We start from the raw sequence: 22,769 nt of genomic DNA, 5'->3' as shown, positions 1-22,769 counted from the left end.
GTGGCAAATTATTCAAGAAATAACAAAAGCAATTTTTAAAAAACGTTTCTGTCATTCCCAAATGTACAAGCATTACATTATCTCAGAGGAAGACGACCAACTTTCACCCCCTAATATCGATTCAGCAAAATATCATAGAATCATGCAAAAGTCTTCAAAGGAGGTACTAATGCATTAAACCACATACACCTAATAGATCTATGTTAATTAACCACCTGTGATAATTATTATTGTTGAAAAACAAAGAATAGTTTATGTTTTCTTGATTAGATCCTAACTGGGGCCAATCCGGGAAGTTTGCACATTCTTACAGGACTAGAAACTCTTTGATGGAACAAGGATGGGATACATATAGAACAAACACTTTTATTCCCATGGTGCTGTCTTCCCTCATACTTGTCTCATACCAATAATTTCTTTACAGTTGGGAGTCACACCTTGGTTAATGGGTTATGAACTGCTTCTTGAAAATAATTTCTTTCTCATTTTTATTTCCTGGAGGAATTATTACCTCAAAAGATAAGACCTGATACACTTACACCATTTTGTTATCAACATTAATGCTGCAAGTATAACCAATAATCACACTATCAGATGTTTACCCAAAGAATGCAAGAACACTAATTCAAAGCGATATGTGCATCCCTATGTTCACAGCAACATTATTAAAAATAGCCAAGATTTGGAAGCAGCCCAAGTGTCCATCAATTGATGAATGGAGAAAATGAATAAAGAATATAGGTATAGGTACACACACACACACACACACACACACTCAAGGGCATACTATTCAGCCATAAATAAGAATGCAAATTGCTGGGATCCCTGGGTGGCGCAGCGGTTTGGCGCCTGCCTTTGGCCCAGGGCGCGATCCTGGAGACCCGGGATCGAATCCCACGTCGGGCTCCCGGTGCATGGAGCCTGCTTCTCCCTCTGCCTGTGTCTCTGCCTCTCTCTCTCTCTCTCTCTCTCTGTGTGACTGTCATAAATAAATAAAAAAATATTATTAAAAAAAAAAAAGAATGCAAATTGCCATTTGCTATGAGATGGAAAGAGCTGAAGAGTATAATGCTAAGTGAAAAGAGTCAGAGAAAGACAAATACCATAGTATTTCATTCCTATTTGGAATTTAAGAAACAAGGCAAACAAGCAAAGGTAAAGACAACAATCTGATGATTACAGGGGCCGGGATGGGTTAAACATGTGATGGGGATAAGGAGTGCACTTGTCATGGTGAGTATATGGAACTGTTGAATTACTGTATAGTACTCCTGAAACTAATATAGCACTCTATGTTAACTGGAATTAAATAAAAATTTAAATAAAATGAAACAAAACAAAATATTTGGGCTTCTCTTTTTATTATCCTAGGATTTCAAAGCAGGCCATAGAATTTGTCCTTAACGGACAAGAATAATAATTATTCTATGTAAATCAGTACTCAGCAGTCACATTGTTGTTCCTAAAGTCTTTTCAAAGGTAAGTGGATATGATGCCTCAGCAAACAGGATACTCTACAAATAAGATATTTAAACAGATAAGTTTACTTGAAGAAAAACTGAAAAGAAAAAACGTTCTGTAGGGACACAATGACTGTGTCTTTTATTACTATATTTGGCAAATGGAAACATGTAAAATCAGTATTTCTTCTCCATTAACTGACATAGCAATATAGAACTGCCTACCAGCCCTTCATGATTAATAAAAACAACATAAAAATAGAATGCTGTTATATTTTCATGAACTTTCCAAAGTAATACATAAGTTCTCCAAATGTTTTCTACTTTCTGATTTAAAACATCTAAAGACATTATTAAGGTTTCTTTATGTTTTTTTTTTTTTTATTCACTTGACTATACGGATAAAGCTAAAAAGGAATGAACATTATCTTAAACTGTAAATACCTGTTCAAAAATTATGGAACTGAGAATCTGATTCACATGATCAATCTTCTCTCAGGCCATTTCTCTATTGTAATATCTTCTAATGCATTTGCTCTTCATTTCTATCACTTTTGTAGAACATACCATTTATGAAAACAAAACAGAAACCCCTAAAGTCTAAAACCAAACATATACCATTAACTGTTATAGATCTTTTTTTTTCTGAGAAATATATAGATCTATAAATTCATGTCCAATGGTATCTTCATAGATTGAGTTATTTATTGACTTGATGTTTTATAAATCCTTTCCACACATCTAGACATGAATCAGTTTAAGAGGTCTTTAGAAGGCTGAAACCATGCAAAGTAAAAAGACTAGGTTGGGAAATGAATCTCACATATGTCCCTTCATCAACTGTGTCTTCACTGTGTCTTTACTAGTAAAGTCCCCAGGCCCAACAAAGGCTAGAAATAAACTTAGGTAGGAGTGCAAAAAATATAATCACAGATTTCAGCCTCTATCCAAATTGTTTAATTCAACAAATATTATGATCCCTGCAAAGCTATAGTTTTTTTTTTTTAAGCTATAGTTTTTTTAAAACTTCCATTTGAAGTCTTTAAGAATGGTAGCCAATAAAATTTCAATTTAATGAATGCAATTAATCATATGAGAGTAAATAAATTAACATCAGAATCTTCTGGGTTTGTATTACATGTAATATTAAAAATACAGTTCATTTACTCTGATAATTATTCTAATAACTACTTTTAAAATAATTTTCTGGAATAATACTTTCTCTAATCCCAAATAAAATTTGCAAACAGTATTTTTAAAATACCACATCTTCATCTTTCACACATTCCTTATAAAAAGTAGCTAGTGAAGGAAAATAATCAAAAGAAAAACAACAAAAGTTAAGTCAGCTGTTATGCCACCCCAAATTATCACAGCATACTGCCTCTGCTCTCCACCCCTTCATCATGTCTACCTCAAGCTGCTATTTTATAGGTGTTTTTGGTTTGTTTGCATGTGTTTTGTTTTTTTAAAAATGTTTTGGCTAATTTTGAATAAAAATAGACCTATAGTACATTTTGTCTTTTAGTAAGGTTTGTGGAAACAAAAGTTATTCTCTGACTCACACAGACACAGACAGGCACACGCACAGAGCCATTTTAAGCACTGTCATTTCTTAAAAGAAAAAATATATTGTCTCAATTTTTTGTCTATATTAATTTTTAAATAAATGAAGCATATTCTAATTTTTTAATGTGCTTGTTTGATCTTCTCTGTAGAAATGTTATGTCTAGAATAATCAAATCATAAAATTCAACATTATAGTTGAATATTTTGTATATTGACCTTTAATCTTCAGTAATTAAACATATTTTCAAGATATTTTTAGTTCAATTTTAAGTAACTGGCATTCAGTCCATGTTAAGTTTCAACAGCTGATCTATTTCATTATTTTTTAGCTGATCTATTTCAATTACATTTGCTCTCATAAGATAAAATAAAATGACCTGTGAATCCATAATAAGGGTTCTTTCTACTTTAATTTTAATAAAAAAGAAAAGAAAACCTTTATGTTGCTCTTGGATATTAAAGGTGATTATAGCAAATGTTACTTTATAAGCACAATTAAAGGCATTTATGCAGCTTTTGCATAATGATAATAATTAAAAACCGTTTATTTTAAAGGCTGCTTAAAAGTTAATTTTCACCCAGGTGCATATTGAAGCCTATAATTAGCCTTCCTTCAGAGGAGGTTCGGTTGAGGAAATGCATAAAAGCATTTCCAGAGGCAGAAGTTTCCTGCTAAAATGAGATTTTGGATTTTAACTTTAGCTTGATGATGGTGCTTAAAAGATGTGAGAAAAAAATCCTCAGAAATATTTTAAAAAATGAATCTATAATCATCCCAGGTTGATTTCATTGAGAAGATATATAGAAGACATATTTACATACAATTTGTTTGAGAAATGATGTCCTATAAGATTGGTGCCTGGAAAATTTTATTCTTTACAACAAATATAAGAAATGTTCAAAGCAATCACGAAACATAATTTCCTATGTATCTTGTCATTCTACTGCCTTGGAAATCAATGTTATTTCTATGATAAATTCTTACCTACAATTCATTCTTGCTCTAATGATTTCCTACTTACTGACCATTCACTGGATGGTTTATTTTCCAAAATCTCTCTCATACTTTCTGACAGAACCTCCAAGTAGAGGCAATCATTACACTTTATCTATTGGCTAATTCCAAAGAGAATACAATCGGATACATAATGCCATTAAGGATTTTTTTTAAATCCAATTACTATTACTTTAAGAAGTTTATAGAAATAAAAAATAAGTCACTTAGGAATTATTGTGAAATATCAGACACTGGCTGAAGTTTGTTTACCTGTTTAGACATGAGGTTTCCTATCTATAAAATGAGATGTTTGCAGTAAGTAACCTTTAATATCCTTTCCTAATATTCTTGTAGAAAATTGTTGTCCATTCAAATCATTGTCAATCCTTATTGCTCTCAAAAATCATGTATCATAAAATCCCGTTTGAATTAAATGACCGATGTTTACTTTTTATATAACATAATTTCTACTAATTGGTTAAATTTATTTATTAGTGTATGCTATCCAAAAACCAGGTCTGAGCTTTCCTGAACAAGTTAAATAAGATTTCTTCTTTCTTGGAGCATTCTATTTGAGGTACAATATTAGAATATAACAATTCAGTGAGTGACAAACCAATTTTAGACTGTGATCGATATTATAAGGAAATGAATTATGTACTATGAGAAAGTAAAATAATATGAGGGGTAAGATGAAGCAGATGGTGTGAACAAGAATTTACTTTGTAAGGGGATGGATGACCTTTTATCAGACATTCAGAGTACTTAGCAAGGTGAAGGATTGCAGAGAGAATATATTAGACGACTGAAATTGACATACATAAGGCACTGAGACAGGAAATACTTGGAATGCTTGAAGATCAGTAAGCCATCCAGTATAAATGGAATGTATTTAGTAAAAGAATGAATTATGCACACAGTGTTTGGAGAAATACTGAAGACATGTGTTGCATGGCCCATAGAGCAGTCTAAATGTTAAATTACTTGTTGTATGATTCTAAAAAATTCAATTCTGCTATAGAATATAAGAATACGTGTAAGAAGAGACACAAAAAGAAATTGCATCAAGGTAATTTCCAAGAGAATAATATTTAGATTTTTTAAAAAGATTTTATTTATTTGAGAGAGAGAGAAGGGGTAAGAGTCTGAGCAGGGAGAGGAAAAAGAGGGAGGGAGAAGGTGGGGAAAGAATATCGAGCAGACTCTGCACTGAGCATGTAGCCTGACACAGGGCTCCATCTCATGATCCTGAGATCATGACTTGAACCAAAACCAAGAGTGAGAAGTTTAACCAACTGAGCAACCCAAGTATCCCAATATTTAGATTTTATTCTAATTGAAAGGAAAAAAAACCAGGGCAATAAATAATATAAGGTAATGTTATGGGCTGGTACCTACATTTTTTTCTCTAGTGTCATTTCCAAATATATTTCCTCATATTTTATATGTTCAAATAATCCCTAATCTACTTAACATCTATTGAACTCTTCAGGTGATTTTATATGCCTAAGTTTCTACATATATAATTTATTTTATAATATGAACTCTTTTAAATTAAATATTTTTTAACTTTCTGTTGGAATATATATATATATATATATATATATATATATACACACACACACACATATATATATGCCAAATAGTATACATTATTCTAAGCATAAATAAATTTTTCAAACTAAGTATACTTAGAGTGTTGCAGAAACATAACATTACCAGCAGCCTGGAAGACCCCTACCCACTGCCCACTTCATGCTACCTTGTTTCTAAACATTATCTTCCTTAAAAGTAAAACTTGTGGCTTCTGAGAGCACAAGTTAAGTTTGCAGGTTTTGTGACCTGCAAAAAACTCTTGTGTATTTTTTTTATTCAAATCCTACAAGGATAATAAATGTTGTTGTACGTATTTTTGCCTATTTTTCTTCTAATTATGTGTGTGATACCTTATCCCTTTTGATATTTTTTTTCATCAGTTTTAATTTTCATGGGCATTTGGGCAAATTCAAGCTTTAGGTTATCACAAATAGTGCAGCTGTGAACATATTTGTACTTTTTTGAGTAAACATATATACACAGGCCTATTGAGAATATATCTAACAGCTGAATTGCTATGAAATGGGTATGCTTATTTTCCAGCTTTAATAAAGACTATCATGCAGTCAGTTCTTCCAACACTTGGTATTTTCCATTTTGCATTTGGTTGGGGATGTACTGATATATCACTGTGTATTTAATTTGCATTTTTCTGATGTCTAGTGAAGTTAAGACCTTTTCACATGCTTAGTAGTCATTTGGGTGTCCTCTCTTGGGAACCATTTATCTTTTACTCAAAAAGCTATTGAGTTTTCTATTCTGTTGATATGTAGAAAAATCTTCAGTATTTAAGCGGTGAGTTCCTTGTTTTATATCCATCTACTTACTCTCTATTGTCTCTTTCATTTATTTCTTTATGGATCTATGAACCTACCAAATATGTTCTCTTGTTCTGTGAGTTGCTTTTCTAGTCCCTCAATGCATATTTTAATAGTAATGTTAACATTAATATGTAATATAATATAGTTAACATTAATATAGTATTAATATAGTCATTTTTTTTGTATAGTTCTTGCTCTTTGTGTCTTTTTCAAAGGCTCTTTGCCTCCTCCAAGGTCACAAACATGCTCAACTATGTTTTCTGCTAAAAATCTTAATATTTTATCTTTCACAGTTGATCTCCAATATATTTGGAACTGATGTTTTTTGTGTTCAGAGTAAGATGGAGGCCAGAATTTTTATTGTGTAGATAGGTAATGTCCTAATACTATTCATAAAGAAAATAATTGTCCATTGCCTTATACCTTTCTAAATTAAGTGACTCTATATGTAAGTCTATTTTAGAGGTTCACAATTTTATGTCATGGTCAGACTTATGCTATTTTTGTTTGGCTTTGGGTTTAACCTTGCACTAATCTTACCTTGTCTTCATTTAATCTTCTTTCCCAGTGATGTTTGTCCTAACTCTTCACCTCTTCACTTTCCTCCTCCTCCTCCTCCTCCTCCTCCTCCTCCTCCTCCTCCTTCTTCTTCTTCTTCTTCTTCTTCTTCTTCTTCTTTCTTCTTCTTCTTCTTCTTCTAGATTTAATTTATTCATGAGAGACACGGGGGAGGTGGGGAGAAAGGCAGAGAGGCAGAGACACAGGCAGAGGGAGAAGCAGGCTCCATGCAGGAAGCCCGTCGTGGGACTCCATTCTGGGACTCCATCCTGGGACTCAATCCTGAGATTCCAGGATCTCAGCCTGGGCTGAAGGCAGGTGCTAAAACCGCTGAGCCACCCAGGGATCCCCTACCTTTCTTCTTAAAGACTATTTTGGTCATTTGTGGGCCATTACATTTTTAATTGAATTTTAGAATCACTTTGTAAATTAAAAAATCTTTTGAGATTTAAATGGGAATTTTGTTGAATCTATAGATTAATTCAAGGAAAATTGATCTTTGCAATACTGGGTTTTATAATTCACAATTTCTCAATTTACTTAGATGGTCTTTATGCTCTATCAATAAAATTGTTTCCATGTAGAGATCTTTACATTTTTCATTCGATTTACCTTAACAGGGTTCCCTGGGTGGCTCAGAGGTTTGGCCCCTGCCTTCAGCCCAGGGCCTGATCCTGGAGACCCGGGATCGAGTCCGTGTTGGGCTCCCCGCATGGAGCCTGCTTCTCCCTCTGCTTGTGTCTCTGCCTCTCTCTCTCTCTCTCTCTCTCTCTCTCATAAATAAATAGATCTTTAAAAAAAAAAAGATTTATCTTAAATATTTTTATCAGTATTGTAAATTCTATCTTATCTTTTTAATCTTCCACTTATTTTTTTAAATACTACCTTTCAGAATTTGCTGCATCATCATTATTATTATTAATCTGTGTTATTTCTTATGCTTTTCTGGAGATACTTTGGATTGTCAAGGCATATAACATGCAAATGTTTACATTATTTTTTCTAATAATTATATACACACAAATATGTATACATGCATATTCTCAGTACAATATTGTATAAAATGATAGATAATTTTCATTTTTACTTCAGAGAAACATTTCCAATGTTTTATCAGTGATTTAAAAGTTTCTATAAGTATTCCTTATCAGATTATAGAATATTTTTTTATATCTAGTTTGTTAAATGTTTATGATTATTGAGGGGGAAGAATTTCTTCTACTATTCAATGTCCTTCTAGCTGGATGAAGAATCAAACTGACATGAGACAGATTAACAGGAGAAAATCAAATTTAATAGCATACAAATGGGGAATCCACACAGGCATGGAAATCCAAAGACAGGCAACATGATACTTATATACACCCAGGAGAAGGGTAGGGGACCAGAGGATACAAAGGGGAGAAAGATCATTGTCAAGAAGGTGAAAGGAGTTGTTTGGAAAACAAAGGTTGCCCTATTATGTAGATAAGCTTCTAAGTAAAGAGGGATCTCTGTTAATAGCTGTCTTCCCAGGTGGCTCAGTGGTTTAGCGCCCCTTCAGCCCAGGGCCTGATCTTGGAGCCCCCAGATCAAGTCCCACGTTGGGCTCCCTGCATGGAGCTTGCCTCTCCCTCTGTTTGTGTCTCTGCCTCTCTCTCTGTGTGTCTCTCATGAATAAATAAATAAAATTTAAAAAGAATAGCTGTCTTCCTGGCAATTAAGGGGGAGGTAAACAGCTTTTCTTGAATCTGCTGGGGTTTGGTTGCTTTAAAATCAAATAATGTTCATGTCAAAGTGGCCCATCTTGGGGTTACCTGCACTTGGCCCCTAAGCGATGGGAGTATTAAGTTTTCTCAAAGGATTTCTTCATCTATGGTAATGATCACATTATTTTTCTTCTATTTTCTTTAGTTTTTTTTTTTTTTTTTTTAGCTTCCTCAGAATGGAGTTCAAATAATTTTCAACATTTTAAATTTTATAATAAATGTTCCACTAACCACAGCTTTTGATGTGTCATTGAAGCTTTGATATGTCATGCATTTATTGATGAGGAAACTGGAGGCTAACTGAGGACAAAGCACAAATTCACACCCTGCAACCCCCATCCCCACTCCTGGATGGGATATATGTAACATCCCTCCAGGAAGTTCCCAACTGTCTTTTTTTTTTTTTACTTAAATTCAACTTTCCAACGTAGAGTATAACACCCATTGCTCATCCCATCAAGTGTCCTCCTTGGTGCCCATCACCTAGTTACCCCATCCCCCCATCCACCCTTCTTCCATCCTTTGATTCCCAGAGTTGGAGTCTCTCACAATTTGTCTTCCTAATTTTTCCCATTCAGTTCCCCTCCTTTCCCTTATAATCTCTTTCACTATTTCTTATATTCCACGCATGAGTGAAATCGTATGATGATTGTGCTTCTCCAATTGACGTACTTCACTCAGCATAATACCTTCCAGTTCCATCCGTGTTGAAGCAAATGGTGGGTATTCAGTCTTTCTGATTGCTGAGTAATATTCCATTGTATATATAGACCACATCTTCTTTATCTATTCCTCTATCAAAGGACTTCATGGCTCCTTCCATGGTTTGGCTATTGTGGACATTGCTGCTACAAACATTGGGGTGCTTTCATTACATCAGTATATCTGAGTAAATCCCCAGTAGTGCAATTAGTGGGTCATAGGGCAGTTCTATTTTTAACTTCTTGAGGAACTTCCACACTTTTCCAGAGTGGCTGCACCAGTTCACATTCCCACCAACAGTGTAAGAGGGTTCCCCTTTCTCCACATCCCCTCCAACATTTGTTGTTTCCTTTTTGTTAATTTTAGTCATTCTCAATGGTATGAGGTGGTAATTCATTGTGGTTTTGATTTGTATTTCCCTGATGTCAAGTGATGTGGAGCATTTTTTCATGTGCTTGTTGGCCATGTGTATAAGGTCTTCTTTGGTAAATTTTCTGTTCATATCTTCTTAATGTTAATGCTTGCTAGAGGGAAAAACAGCTTGTCCATGGCAAGACCTCCAGTGTCCTGTGAGTCTTCTTTACCCTATTGATATGGGAGAGCTTTGTTCTCATCTCATGGAGTAAAAGAATGAATATTGTGGACAGCAGAAAGTGAGTAAAGCAATAGAAGTTTATTAAGCAAAGATATAGAGAAAGCTCTCAGAAGTGAGAGGGGTCCCAACAGGGTTGCCACTTAAGATTTGTGGGGTTGGTGTTTTATTTGAAGTCAACCAAGGAACCTAAATCTTTTAACATTATCTATTGATATCATCGAGTAAGAACTAGTGATAATATCTTTAATGCCTTACTTCTTCTTTAGGGTCTGGTTATTCTTTTTTGGTCACAGATGCCTGTCATAAAAAAGACATCCTCCCTGCCCACACCTAAGGCAGGGTGGTTTGGCTTTTTCCCTTATTTCTGGTTTCCTTATACTTCAGCATTTTTTGGGACTTCTGTGAGCCTGCTTCCGTGGCTCCCTACCTAGCCCTGAGTAGCCCCATTTGTCCCTAATTCACCATGAAAAGACTTTTGAAACCTCCCTTTTATTTACCTCACCCAACTTCCAAGTGTATAATCACCCACCCCTCACAACCCTAGGGAGCAACTCTTCTTGCCCATGGATCTTGCCCCTAAGCATTAATAAAACCAACATTTTGCACCAAAGATGTCTCCAGAATTATTTCTTGGTCATGGACTCTGGACCTCATCCCACCAAACCACACCTATATCCCAAAATTACATCATTTATTATTTTACATTTTAGTAAAAATACAGTCTTATTTATGTTTTTCTTATTTGACTCATGAATTATTTGAGAGTAAGCTTTTAGTCTCTAAGAATCTGGGGTTCTTTTCCAGATGTTTTGTTTAATCTAGCTTAATTCCATGTGATCAGAAAATATACTCTAAATGATTCTTTTACACTTTTCATTTTTGAAATTTTTTGAGACTTTGTTATACACACAGCATATGGTCTAATTTGGTAAATTCTTGTAAACTTGAAAAAATGTGAATATTGCAGTTTATGAACATTTTATATAAACTACTAGACTTTTATGAATTTTAGTTCTATGCATATTTAAAACTCCATAATATATTATTAATATATATTATAAGCAATTAACATTGGCTTATTTGCATGTGTGAAAATTTGTATGTATTACTGAAAAAAATTCTAATTTATTAGGAAATGCTATTGCTCTTATGATGCATTCAAACATTTGCAAAGCCATCTTCTACAAGTTCAAAATTTAAGCATTTTAAAACATGGGTCTATTTTGGTAAATATTTATGAGGCTCACTTTCTTTACCTATTCAATATCACAGTAATTTATGCTTTACACAATGATGGAGGTAAAATAGGAAAACATGTCTTAATTTTTTGGTATCTAGATAAAATTATAATCCTAATCTCTATTGGTTTTCCCAATAAAAATGAGAGAGAACACAAAGGCCATTTTTTTTCTTTAAGATTCTATTTGTTTATTCGTGAGAGACAGAAAGAGAGAGAGAGAGGCAGAGACACAGGCAGAGGGAGAAGCAGGCTCCATGCAGGGAGCCCAATGTGGGATTTGATCCCAGGACTCCAGGATCACACCCCAATGTGGAACTTGATCCCAGGACTCCAGGATTGCGCCCTGGGCCGAAGGCAGGATCTAAACCGCTGAGCCAACCAGGGATCCCCCACAGAACCCATTTTACCTTCTTTAGAGTATGATGAAAAGTTACACAGTGTGGTGAGACAATTCAGTTAGAACAAAATAATTGATGAAGTAGAGGAATTTCTGAAGTATACATAGAATTAAAAAATGATTTTTAGAAAAGAAAATTTACTAAGAATTGCATTAAATATTCCAAATGATAAAACAGTAGAACAAAAGGCTTTTCCTAAATAACAACATGAACTTCAAAGTAAAGAATCAAATCAACATGAGTAAAGGGATAAAATTTGACCAAATAAAACTGACAAGATTGTTTTTCTCTTCATCGACAACAAAGTGGGTTTATGATTGAGTTTGTTACTTGTATGTGTGAAGTGCTTGATCTTGTGTTTAGGTTTTTTTTTTTTCTTTTAAGGAGAGAATTGATAAATTTGTAATTCTTACAGGAAAGAGGATTAAAAATCCTAATCCATCCCTAAAGTCTCTGAAAGATTGCAGCTCAAAACTATGAAGGAGCATGAACCTATTTAATATTAATTCATATAAATAATTTGATTATTAAAATTAAAAATATATGTATGTATTTTAGTTTGCTATTGTTTTATTCCAATGAGTCTAGGACATAAGTCACAAAACATGCTAAATTCTACAAGATAGTTTGCAACTGAAAATTAAAAATTAGCTTTTAATATCATTTTTGAACTCAATTGGGAATTCAAGCATTCAGTGATCTTTAGGCCACAGAGCCTATATGCAGTGGCTGCTAATTAATTACATAACATTCTACTGAGCCAGGGACTTCCTAAAACATTCTCCATATTCTGCAAAGATCAATTTGTCTACTATGTGGACTCATTAATTAAAAAAATACCCAACATTTTAGCATATAAAAATAAGTTGATATATGTTTATGTGTACTCATGTGTGTAATAGGTCCATGTTTTGTTCATGTTTGTAACTGATTTAGGGCTCCAAACTCAGAAAGAATTGGTATTTTACTCTAAGAAACAATGAATTTCTTTATCTCTAAAGTTTCTTATTTTTTTTTAAGTTTCTTATTTTTTTAATTTTGAATTAGCATCTTTGAAAAAATATTATAACTACACATATATAATACTTAGAATTCATAAATATTATATAGATATAATCAACAATGAGTTTTATTAATAAAACATTCATGCTATAAAATTGAGACTATCTAAATATTAAGTGTAAACTAGGTATATAAAACAAGAAATTTTCAAAGCACACCTAATTTTAATAATTTTTATCCAGGCTGAATGTTGTAAACTGAATATACCCCCTCAAAATTCCTATGTAGAAATTCTAGCTCCCAATGTGGTATTATGATGTGAAAGCAATAATGTGGAATTTTACTTGCATCAAGTAGAGAACTAGATAACCCTCTATCTTCTTAACATCTTTTGATCCCTCTTACTTCTCTGATTATTTGTTCAATTATGGTTATAAAAAGTACCCTTACATTTATGATTTATTTACATTAATTATATGAATGGAAATTCATGTAATTTCTTCTTTGTATTTTAAGAGAATCCATTCAATGGTTTCAAATTGTATAGGAAATATTACTGTTTCCTCTTGGAGCTTTGTTTTCTACATTATCTCAAAATACGGAGTTGTACTTACCGACCTTAGTTTATCATGTCTTCTGCATCTTCCATATCCCCAAAGAATCTAACATAATCACAACTTCCTTTGTCCCTAATTTCTTTTTTTTTTGACGAGTAGAGAGAAATATAATTAATTAATCATTAATATAATTAATGAAGTAACACTTTGTGAAATATATATACACAATTTACACATATTTCACGAAGAAAATAAACCACCTCTATATATTAACATATATTATAAAGAAAACATAATATAAATATTAGCATCAAATGACAATCAGGAACTACATATTTTAATTTAATATTCCCAACCATCTATTTCTGTATAAGATCTCCATATTATTGCTGAAGACATTTAGTTTAGAGGGAGTAGAAAGCAGTGGCTTATAACCAGAATCGACTTAGGTCTCCAGGAAATATTCTGCAATATTCGGGAACATTTTTGGTAGTCACAACTAGAAGGTTACTACATTTAGACAGTGGAAGCCAGAAATAACACTGAACACCCTATGGTATGCAGGATACACCCTTCCAACTACCCCTCCCCTCATACATACATACACATACACACACTGAAAATTACCCACTTAAAAATATGAATAGTGCTGACAATGAGACTCTATGATAAATAGGATAATTTGTTCACAATCACACTGTAAAAAATTAGTAGGGCTGGAATCAATGTTTTCATAGAAGGTATATATTATTGGCTTAAAATGTATATTTAAACTTATTTCTTAAATACATGATATAAATTGTTGTTATCTCCGTATTTTGTGGTTGTTAATGTTCATGTTCTGTGACATTATTAAGACCACTCCTAGTCAATATACACTTTTCCAACAAAATGGATAAAGTGACATATATCACATGTTTATTTGGATATGTCTCTCCCTTATTGAAATCCATTAAGTGAATCTCTCTCAATATGAGAATTAAGACCAAGCTGGTCAGTTTTGTTTTGGTTTGATTTTGATTTTTGGATTATGTTTCCCAAACATTATTGGGATATTGACATATAACATTGTGTAAGTTTTCAGTATACAATATGGTGATTGAATATACATATATGTTGCAAAATGATTATCAGAATAAGATTAATCATTTGTCATCTCCCATAATAAGTTTGTGGGTGTGTAAGGTGAGAACATTTAAGATCTACTTTTAGCAACTTTCAAATATATATGCAAGCTAGTTACTTCGGTATATAGATTTCTCCATAATCAGGTCATAGGTATTTCAAGTTGCCACTCAGCTACAACAATCACTTATACTTCCTTGATCATAATATAATATTTCTAAGTATCTGCTTATAAAGTTTCATCCCAACTCTTTGCAATACCCAAGACCTAACCCAAAGTTTATCATCTCTACAAATTCCTTTCCAAAACTTCCCTCTTCCAGTAAGTTTTATATTTTCCTTCTCTATTCCCCTATATCATGTATATATACCGCTTTATTTGTTTTTGTAAAGTCAAAGAAATAGAGTTAGTCAGACAAGGCTTCAAATTATGGTCTTATATTTATTAAATGTATGATATTTAATAATGATACAGGAGAGCTCGGTTCTTGTCTCACAGAGTTGAAGAATGAATCTCATGGACAACAGAGTGAGCAAAACAATAGAAGTTTATTAAGCAGAGATACAGAGAAAGCTCTCAGAAGTCAGAGGAGTCCCAGGAGGGTTGCCGCTGAGAGCTTTAACAGGCAGTCATTTATTGAGAACCTCGCCAGGGAGCCTATGGCCTTAGGATTCTTGTGCAGTCTTGGTTTGAGCAGGGACTATTGATAACACCTTAATTACATATTTCTTTGTGGTCTGGTAAGTTTCTACAATTACTTCTACAAGGGGGATACTCCCTAAAGTTTTGGAGCTAGGGAGCCAGGTTTATTTTTTTACCTATTTTTTCTGTCTTATCTTTGTTTTATTGGGATGGGTAGGAGCTTGACTCTGGGGCCATTTGGTGTTCATGGGGCTCATTGGAGCCCACAGATTTCTGGGAGCCTGATTTTGGCCCTTTCCTTGATCTTTCCCTGCCTAGCCCCATCTGCCCCTAACTCGTTCCTATATCAATAAGACTAGGATTTTTAGGTTTTGGTATAATGAGGAGAACAATGCTTAAATCATAGCAAAGTAATGAGTTTACCCCAATTTCTGGTCCATTATAAATAAATGTTGGCTTTACTAGTTTATTATTATGATTGCAAAATATATATTAATCTTATCAAAATATTTCTTTCAGGTACTAGAGAATATCTTTCAGAACAGGGACTGTCTGATTTTCACCTCGCTCTAAACTCTAAACTCTAGCACAACGTATGGAGTGGTTACTCAAGAAATGTTTGACTAATAGGCTTTGTTCTCCATGTTCTCAAATGTGAATTTCAACCTTCTGTTCCTTTGTTTGTCAATATCAGAAGTAAATAACCTCTAAAACTTACCTGCAGTAAGTCTGGCTCTAGCTATTTACAAATATTGATTCTTTAAACAATTCTGTGAGAAGAGATAAAAAGGCACAGACTTTAAAAGAAAGTAATAAAAATGACTATTTAAAGACAAAATTAAATTAGCTAAGTAAAGGTAGATTTCTCATATATAACAAAAAAATAATAATGCCTCTTCAACTGGAATAATATGATATAGAAGAATGTAGCTTTTAGTTATTGTTTCAGTATGCTTGCTTCATGTGATTTGCTGATATATTTCAAGTCACTTGTTAAAGGTTGTTAATAACAATTCAATTTTAACTCAGGATGACTTTTTACACCCCTACTGATATTCTTATGATGCAGCATTATGTATCTAGTACCATCATTGAATTATTATCTTTTTAAAAATATTATTTGAAATTTGGTAGATTCAAAATAATTAAATACTTAGGTAAATCACAAATAAGCAAACATAAATATATAATTTTTAACATTATTTTCTTACTGCTTAAAGCCTAAAACCAATTGTAGGCTCTAGTTTCCTTTGTATACACATCAAAGGTAATTGCCATAGGATGCAAAACATGTAATAACAGAATAAATAATTCTGACAAAGAACTATTCAAATAAAGTCCAAATTAAAGAACATAAGTCAGTGATATAAACAATTTACTGGAATCAAGATAATATCTACTGTTTTCATTCAATATCTGTCAAAATGTAGATTAACCTGCCTGTGTATAACTTAGTTTCATCTTCTATGAAACATACCCATGCTAATTTACTCCAATAAATATATCTTATAATTATCTTGTAGTCCTCATAAGGGTGTCATTTGACTATAAAGCTATGTAAAATATTACATCCTTTAGGTACTGCTATTTAGAAACATACATAAATACTAAATCTAACACATATTAAATTCATATTCAAATTAGCATTAAATATTAAATTAGCTTTTTATTTTTTTAAAGATTTTATCTATTCATGAGAGACAGAAAATGAGAGAGAGAGAGCGAGAAGCAGAGACACAGGCAGAGGTAGAAGCAGGCTCTCCACAAGGAGCCCCACGAGGGACTAGATCCCGGACCATGGGATCACTCCCTGAGCCGAAGGCAGATGCTCAACCATGGAGCCAATGTATTTGCCAATTCAACATTTAGCTTCAAAAAGTAGTGATACAGAATTGAGAAATTATATGAAAATGTGGATATTTATATATTTTCAGTATTAACATATTTCATTTTTAGAACTTTAGTTGAGTTGTGTTTTTTCCCTGATTCTTTCTGACTCTTCCATTACATGAAAGTGTTGGTTGATTATTTTTTCCTAAGGGATGATGATGGAAATGTAAAGATAGAATTGACAAATAGCTTTGTTGGCAAAATGAGCACATTAGAACTAATTAGTTCTCCCTCTAGCTCACTGAATTATGTGGCTTCTCTGAAGGACAGAAACACTTTTATTTATTTACTTTTATTTTTTTTTATTTATTTATGATAGTCACAGAGAGAGAGAGAGAGAGGCAGAGACACAGGCAGAGGGAGAAGCAGGCTCCATGCACTGGGAGCCCGACGTGGGATTCGATCCCGGGACTGCAGGATCGCGCCCTGGGTCAAAGGCAGGCACTAAACCGCTGCGCCACCCAGGGATCCCCAGAAATACTTTTAAAAATCAAGAGAATATTTTAAAGAAATAAATGAAAATGTATTTAGTCTTACAAATTAACAAAGAAGTGCATTTGAATAGGAGTGCCATTTAATGTCAACTTAATTTAAAAATATGATAAAAAATCTGAATGTGAACATCCAAGAAGCTCAATGAATTCCATGTGGGATAACTTCAAAGAGACTTAAACCAAGACACATTATAATCAAGATGTAGAAAGACAAGGAGAGAATCTTTAAAGCAGCACAAGAGAAGTGTCTCATTGTATACAAAAGATGATGCTTTAGGGGCACCTGGGTGGCTCAATTGGTTAAGCATCTGACTTAGCTCAGGTTATGATCCCAGGGTCTTGGTATCTAGCCACATTGGGCTTCCTAGTTCTTCCTTGCCTCTCCTCCTGTTTATGTTTTCTCTCTTTCTTTCTCAAATAAAATAAAATAAAATAAATAAAATAAAATAATAAAATATAAAATAAAATAAAATAATACAATAAAATAAAATAAAATAAAATAAAAATAAAAATAAAAATAAAAATCTGTGATATTATCGGTAGATCTCATCAGCAACTAGGTAAACCAGAGGCAGTGGGTAATATATTCAAAGGACTACAAGAAAAAAAATATCAAAAATCATATATCTGGCAAAAGTGTCCTTCAAAAATGATGGAGAGGTGAAGGCATTCCTAGGTAAAGAAAAGTTGAAAGTGTTTGTTATCACTACACTTGCCCTGAAAGAAATTATAAAAGTTTTTCTGCAGATTGTGATGAAAGGACACTGGACAGTAACTAAAAGCGATATAAAGAAATTAAAATCTCAGTAAAAATAAATACATGAGCAATTATAAAAGCTAGCACTATTATAACAATAGCCTATAACTCCATTTTTTTCTGTTTTATACATGATTTAAGAGACTAATACATTTCAAAATTATTAGTGTAAAAACTAGTATTTTTTAACTTTTCTTTGTTTCGACTGCTCATTTTATGTTCTAAATAATTTAAGAGATTAATGCATTAAAGCATAACTTTATGATTTCAGACACACAATGTGCAAAGATACAATTTTGTGACATCAATAACCAAAAGAAAGTGGGAAAAGAGCTTTAAATGAGCAGTTTTTATATTATTGCAATTAAGTTGGTATAAGTAATTCTCATAGCAACTGAGATGGAAATAGTTATAGAATATTCACAAAAAAGAAATAAGAGGAAATTTAAAACGTTTCACTATAAAATATCAGCTTAACACAAAAGAGAGAAATGCAGGAAATTAGGGACAATATAAGCTATAAGGCATATAGAAAATAGAAAAATGACAAGAATGAACTCCTTCTTATCAGTAAATCAGTTTTATTATAACAGGATTTAACTTTCTAATCAAAAGACCAATTGGCAGAATAGATAAAAAAAACCTGAGCCAACTACATGCTGCCTACTAGTGATGCACTTTAGATCTTAAGAGGCAAATAGGTTGAAAGTAAAGGTTGGAAAAGATATTCCATGCAATAGTCACCAAAAGGGAACAGGCATGGCTACACTAATATAATACAAATATACTTTAAATTAAAAAAGATTATACAAGGGAAAAAACAAGCATTAATAAAAAGTTAAATACATTAAAAAGCTATAATAATCATAGACATTTATGTCTCAGGTAACAAAATATAAGTAGCAAAAATTTACAGGTTTGAAGAAAGAAATCGACATTTTCACAATAGTTAGAGACTGCATCATCCCATTTTTAAGTAAGTAAAGAAATTAAGAAATTGAAGAACACAATAAAGTAAATAGATCTAACACATATATAGGACACTCTATGTGTTGAGCAGGAAGATCCAGCTACCAATCCCAAGTGAGTATTCCTATTATATGGAGAATACAAAAATCATAGCAATATCAACCATCAGAAGCTGAAGCTCACAGTCATTGGTTCACTGCATATCCTGCAGGTTTAGAGTCACCGAAGAGGCAACATGCAAATCGCTAGTTATCTGTGGCCAAGCAGCTGATTGTCACTCTGCTTTCATTTTGGAGAATGTTCCAGATTCAGGGCACTGATTCCTCCACACTAGCCAACTGTAACAGAATACACATTATTTTCAAGGGCAGATGGGATATTCACCAGGTTATACCATATATTAGGTTATATATTATGTCTCTAAAGATTTTAACAGCTAATATCTTTTTATCTTTTCTGATCCCGTAGAATGAAGTAGGAAACCAATGGCAGAAGGAAAAATGGAAATTTTAAAAATCTGTGGAAATTAAACAATGCACTCCTAAACAATCAGTGGGTCAAGGAGATCACTAGATAAATTAGAAAATTCTAGGTAAATTATAACAAAAACACAATACAACAAATTTATGGGATACAGCAAAATTGGGAAGTTTATAGTTGTAAACACCAAGAAGGATCTCATATCAACAAACTAACTTTTACGACTTAAGGAAGAAGAAAAAGAAAAACTTAAACCTGAAACTATTAGAAATAAATGGGAAAATAAAAAAATACAAAAATCAAGGAAATTAAACTTTGATTCTTCAAAGAGATTAGCAAAATTAACAAGAATTTTCATTAGATTGACTAAAAAATAAAGAGGAGAGGCGACTCAACTTACTAAAATCAGAAATATAAGTAGGGAAATTACTACCAATTCTATAGAAATAAAGGGCTTTTATGAAAGTAAGAATATAGTGAAAAATTGTATGCCAGAAAATGGAATAATCTGGATGAAATGGACATATTCCTATAAACACAAGTTTTTTTAAGACTGAATCATGAATAAATATAAGTTCTAAATAGACCTATAACCAGCAACGAGAGTGAGTCAGTAATTAAAAATCACCCAACAAGGAAAAACCCAAGACATGATGGCTTCACTGATGAATTATACCAAACATTTGAAGTACCAAACATAAAGAACTAATAATCCTTAAAATCTCCCCCCTCCCAAAAGAAAGAAAGTTAAAGGAAAAAAAATCAAAGAATACTTTCTAACTCATTTTACCCTGATATCAAAACTGAACAAAAACCCTATGAAAAAAATACAGACCAATATACCTTGTGAATTTTGATGCAAAAATTCTAAAAAAAAAAAAAAAAAAATGAGAGAAGAAAGAAAGAAAAAAGAAAGAAAGAAGAAAGAAAGAACAAATTTAGTGTTATATTAAAAGGAATATATGCCATAATTTCATTCCTGGAAATGTAAGAATGGTTTAAGAACAAAAATTTACCAATGTAATATACCACATTAACAGGAAAAATAAAAACATGATCATTTCAACTGATGCAGAATAAAACATTTGGGCAGCCCCTGTGGCTTAGTGGTTTAGTGCCTGCCTTGGGCCCAGAGTGTGACCCTGAAGTCCGGGGATCGAGTCCCACATCAGGCTCCCTGCATGGAGCCTGCTTTTCCCTCTGCCTGTCTCTCTCTCTCTTTCTCTCTCCCCGCGCCGTGTCTCTAATAAATAAATCTTAAAAAAAAAAAAAAAGAAAGAAAGAAAAGAAAAAAAATTTGACAAAATCCGGCACCCTTTACGATAAAAATACTCAACAAGTTATGTAAAACAAAGAAACTATCTCAACATAGTATAAATTATATATATTTAAAAAAATCTACAGAGAATATTATACTCAGTGTTGAAAGACTGAAAGTTTTCATCTAAGATCAGGAACAAAGCAAGTACAACAACTTTGCTGCTTCTATTAAACATAGCACTGGAAGAGCAATTAGGCAAGAAAAGGAAATAATAGGCATTGAAATTGGAAAGAAAAAGCAAAATTATCTTTGTTCATAGATGATATGATTTTATATGCAGAAATTCCTAAATATCCCACAAAAAAGTGTTAGATCTAATAAATTCAGCGAATTAACAGGTTACTGTTTCATTGCTAAAAAATCAGTTCCACTCTACTTACAATGAATAATCTGAAAAGGATTGTAAGAAAACAATTCCATTTACAAAAGCACCAAAAAAATAAAATACTTGGGAATTAAATTGACCAAGCAGGTTAAAAACATATATGATGAAAACTACAAAACATTCCAAAAATAAATAAATAAATAAATGGAAACACATCCCATTTATAGATTAGAAAACTTAATATTTTTAAGATGTTATTACCACCCCCCAAAGTTATTTACAGATTTAATGCAATCTCTATCAAAATCCCGATGATTTCTTTTTTGTTGAAACAGAAAAATCCATTCTAAAATCAATATAAAATCTCCAGATATCCCAAATAGCCGTAATAATCAAAAAAAAGAAGAAAGTTGGAAGACAAACATTTCCTGATTTTAAAATTTTCTACACTACAAAAATCCAAAAAAATGGACACAGGACTTGAATAGATTTTTTTTTCCCCAAAAAAGTAGCAGATAAACAAACCCAGGAAAAGGTGTTCAATATTGCTAATCATTAGAGAAATGCAGATCAAATCTATAATAGATATCATCTCACACCCATTAGGATAACTACTACCAAAATAAAACAAAATAGAAAATAAATGCTAGCAAGAATGTGAAGAAACTGAAACTCTTGTGAACCATTGTGAGAATGTAAAATGGTACAGCTGGTGTGAGAAACAATAAATAAAAAAGATTCCTCAAAAAACAAATTGCACTTCTAGGTATACACAAAAGCATTGCAGACAAGGTTTCAAAGAGATCTTTGTACACCCATGTTCATAGTAGCATTATTCACAATAGCTAAAATGTGGAAGCAACCCTAATGTCTCTGGACAGATGAACGGGTGAGCAAAATAGCATATATATATTTATTCAGTACTAAAAAGGAAGGGAATTGTCACACATGCTGCAATGCAGATTATTTGAGGACATTATATGAAGTGGAATAAGGCAGTCTCAAAAATGCAAATACTATGTAATTCCACTTCTATGAAGTGCCTAGAGTAGTTCAAATCATAGAAAGTAGAATGATGGTTTCCAGGGTCTGGATGAAGAAGAGGAAGAGGAGTTATTGTTTAGTGGGCATAAAGTTTTAGTTTTTCAATATTAAACAAGTTCTGGTAATTTCTAATGGTGATGGTTATACAATAATATGAATGTTCTAATACTACAGCTGTATACTTCAAATGATTAAGATGGCAAATTTTATGTTATGTGTATTTTATCTTAATAAAAATGGGAAAATTGAATGTAACAATGTCAAATTTGGATGAGGGAAAATAATATAATTATTAATCATGTGACATGTCAAAATTCAATTTAATCTCTTCAGAAGGTAAACAGACATTATATTTTTAAGAAGCTGTAAACATTAAGGAATATATTTAAGAAAGTTTTCCAAAATATGGAGAATGGGGAATTGACATGAACATATATGTTATTTGCAGAGCTATAACCTTGAAATATTAAAAGATAGC

General features: G+C 32.5%; 1 protein-coding gene across 1 annotated transcript in view; it reads left to right on the top strand.

Moving 5' to 3' along the window:
* Nucleotides 1-16,526, top strand: part of TECRL (trans-2,3-enoyl-CoA reductase like) — a 115,750-nt gene extending 99,224 nt beyond the window's left edge. Inside the window, exon 12 of the mRNA XM_038556192.1 lies at nucleotides 15,531-16,526. Within this exon, the coding sequence (XP_038412120.1) occupies nucleotides 15,531-15,598 (68 nt within the window). The 3' untranslated portion in view covers nucleotides 15,599-16,526. The remainder of the gene's footprint in view (nucleotides 1-15,530) is intronic.
* The last annotated feature ends 6,243 nt before the right edge of the window (nucleotides 16,527-22,769 follow it).

Source organism: Canis lupus, chromosome 13 (genome assembly GCF_011100685.1).
Source record: "Canis lupus familiaris isolate Mischka breed German Shepherd chromosome 13, alternate assembly UU_Cfam_GSD_1.0, whole genome shotgun sequence".
In the NCBI taxonomy this organism is placed as follows: domain Eukaryota; kingdom Metazoa; phylum Chordata; class Mammalia; order Carnivora; family Canidae; genus Canis; species Canis lupus.
This window is presented reverse-complemented; position numbering and strand designations above follow the sequence as displayed.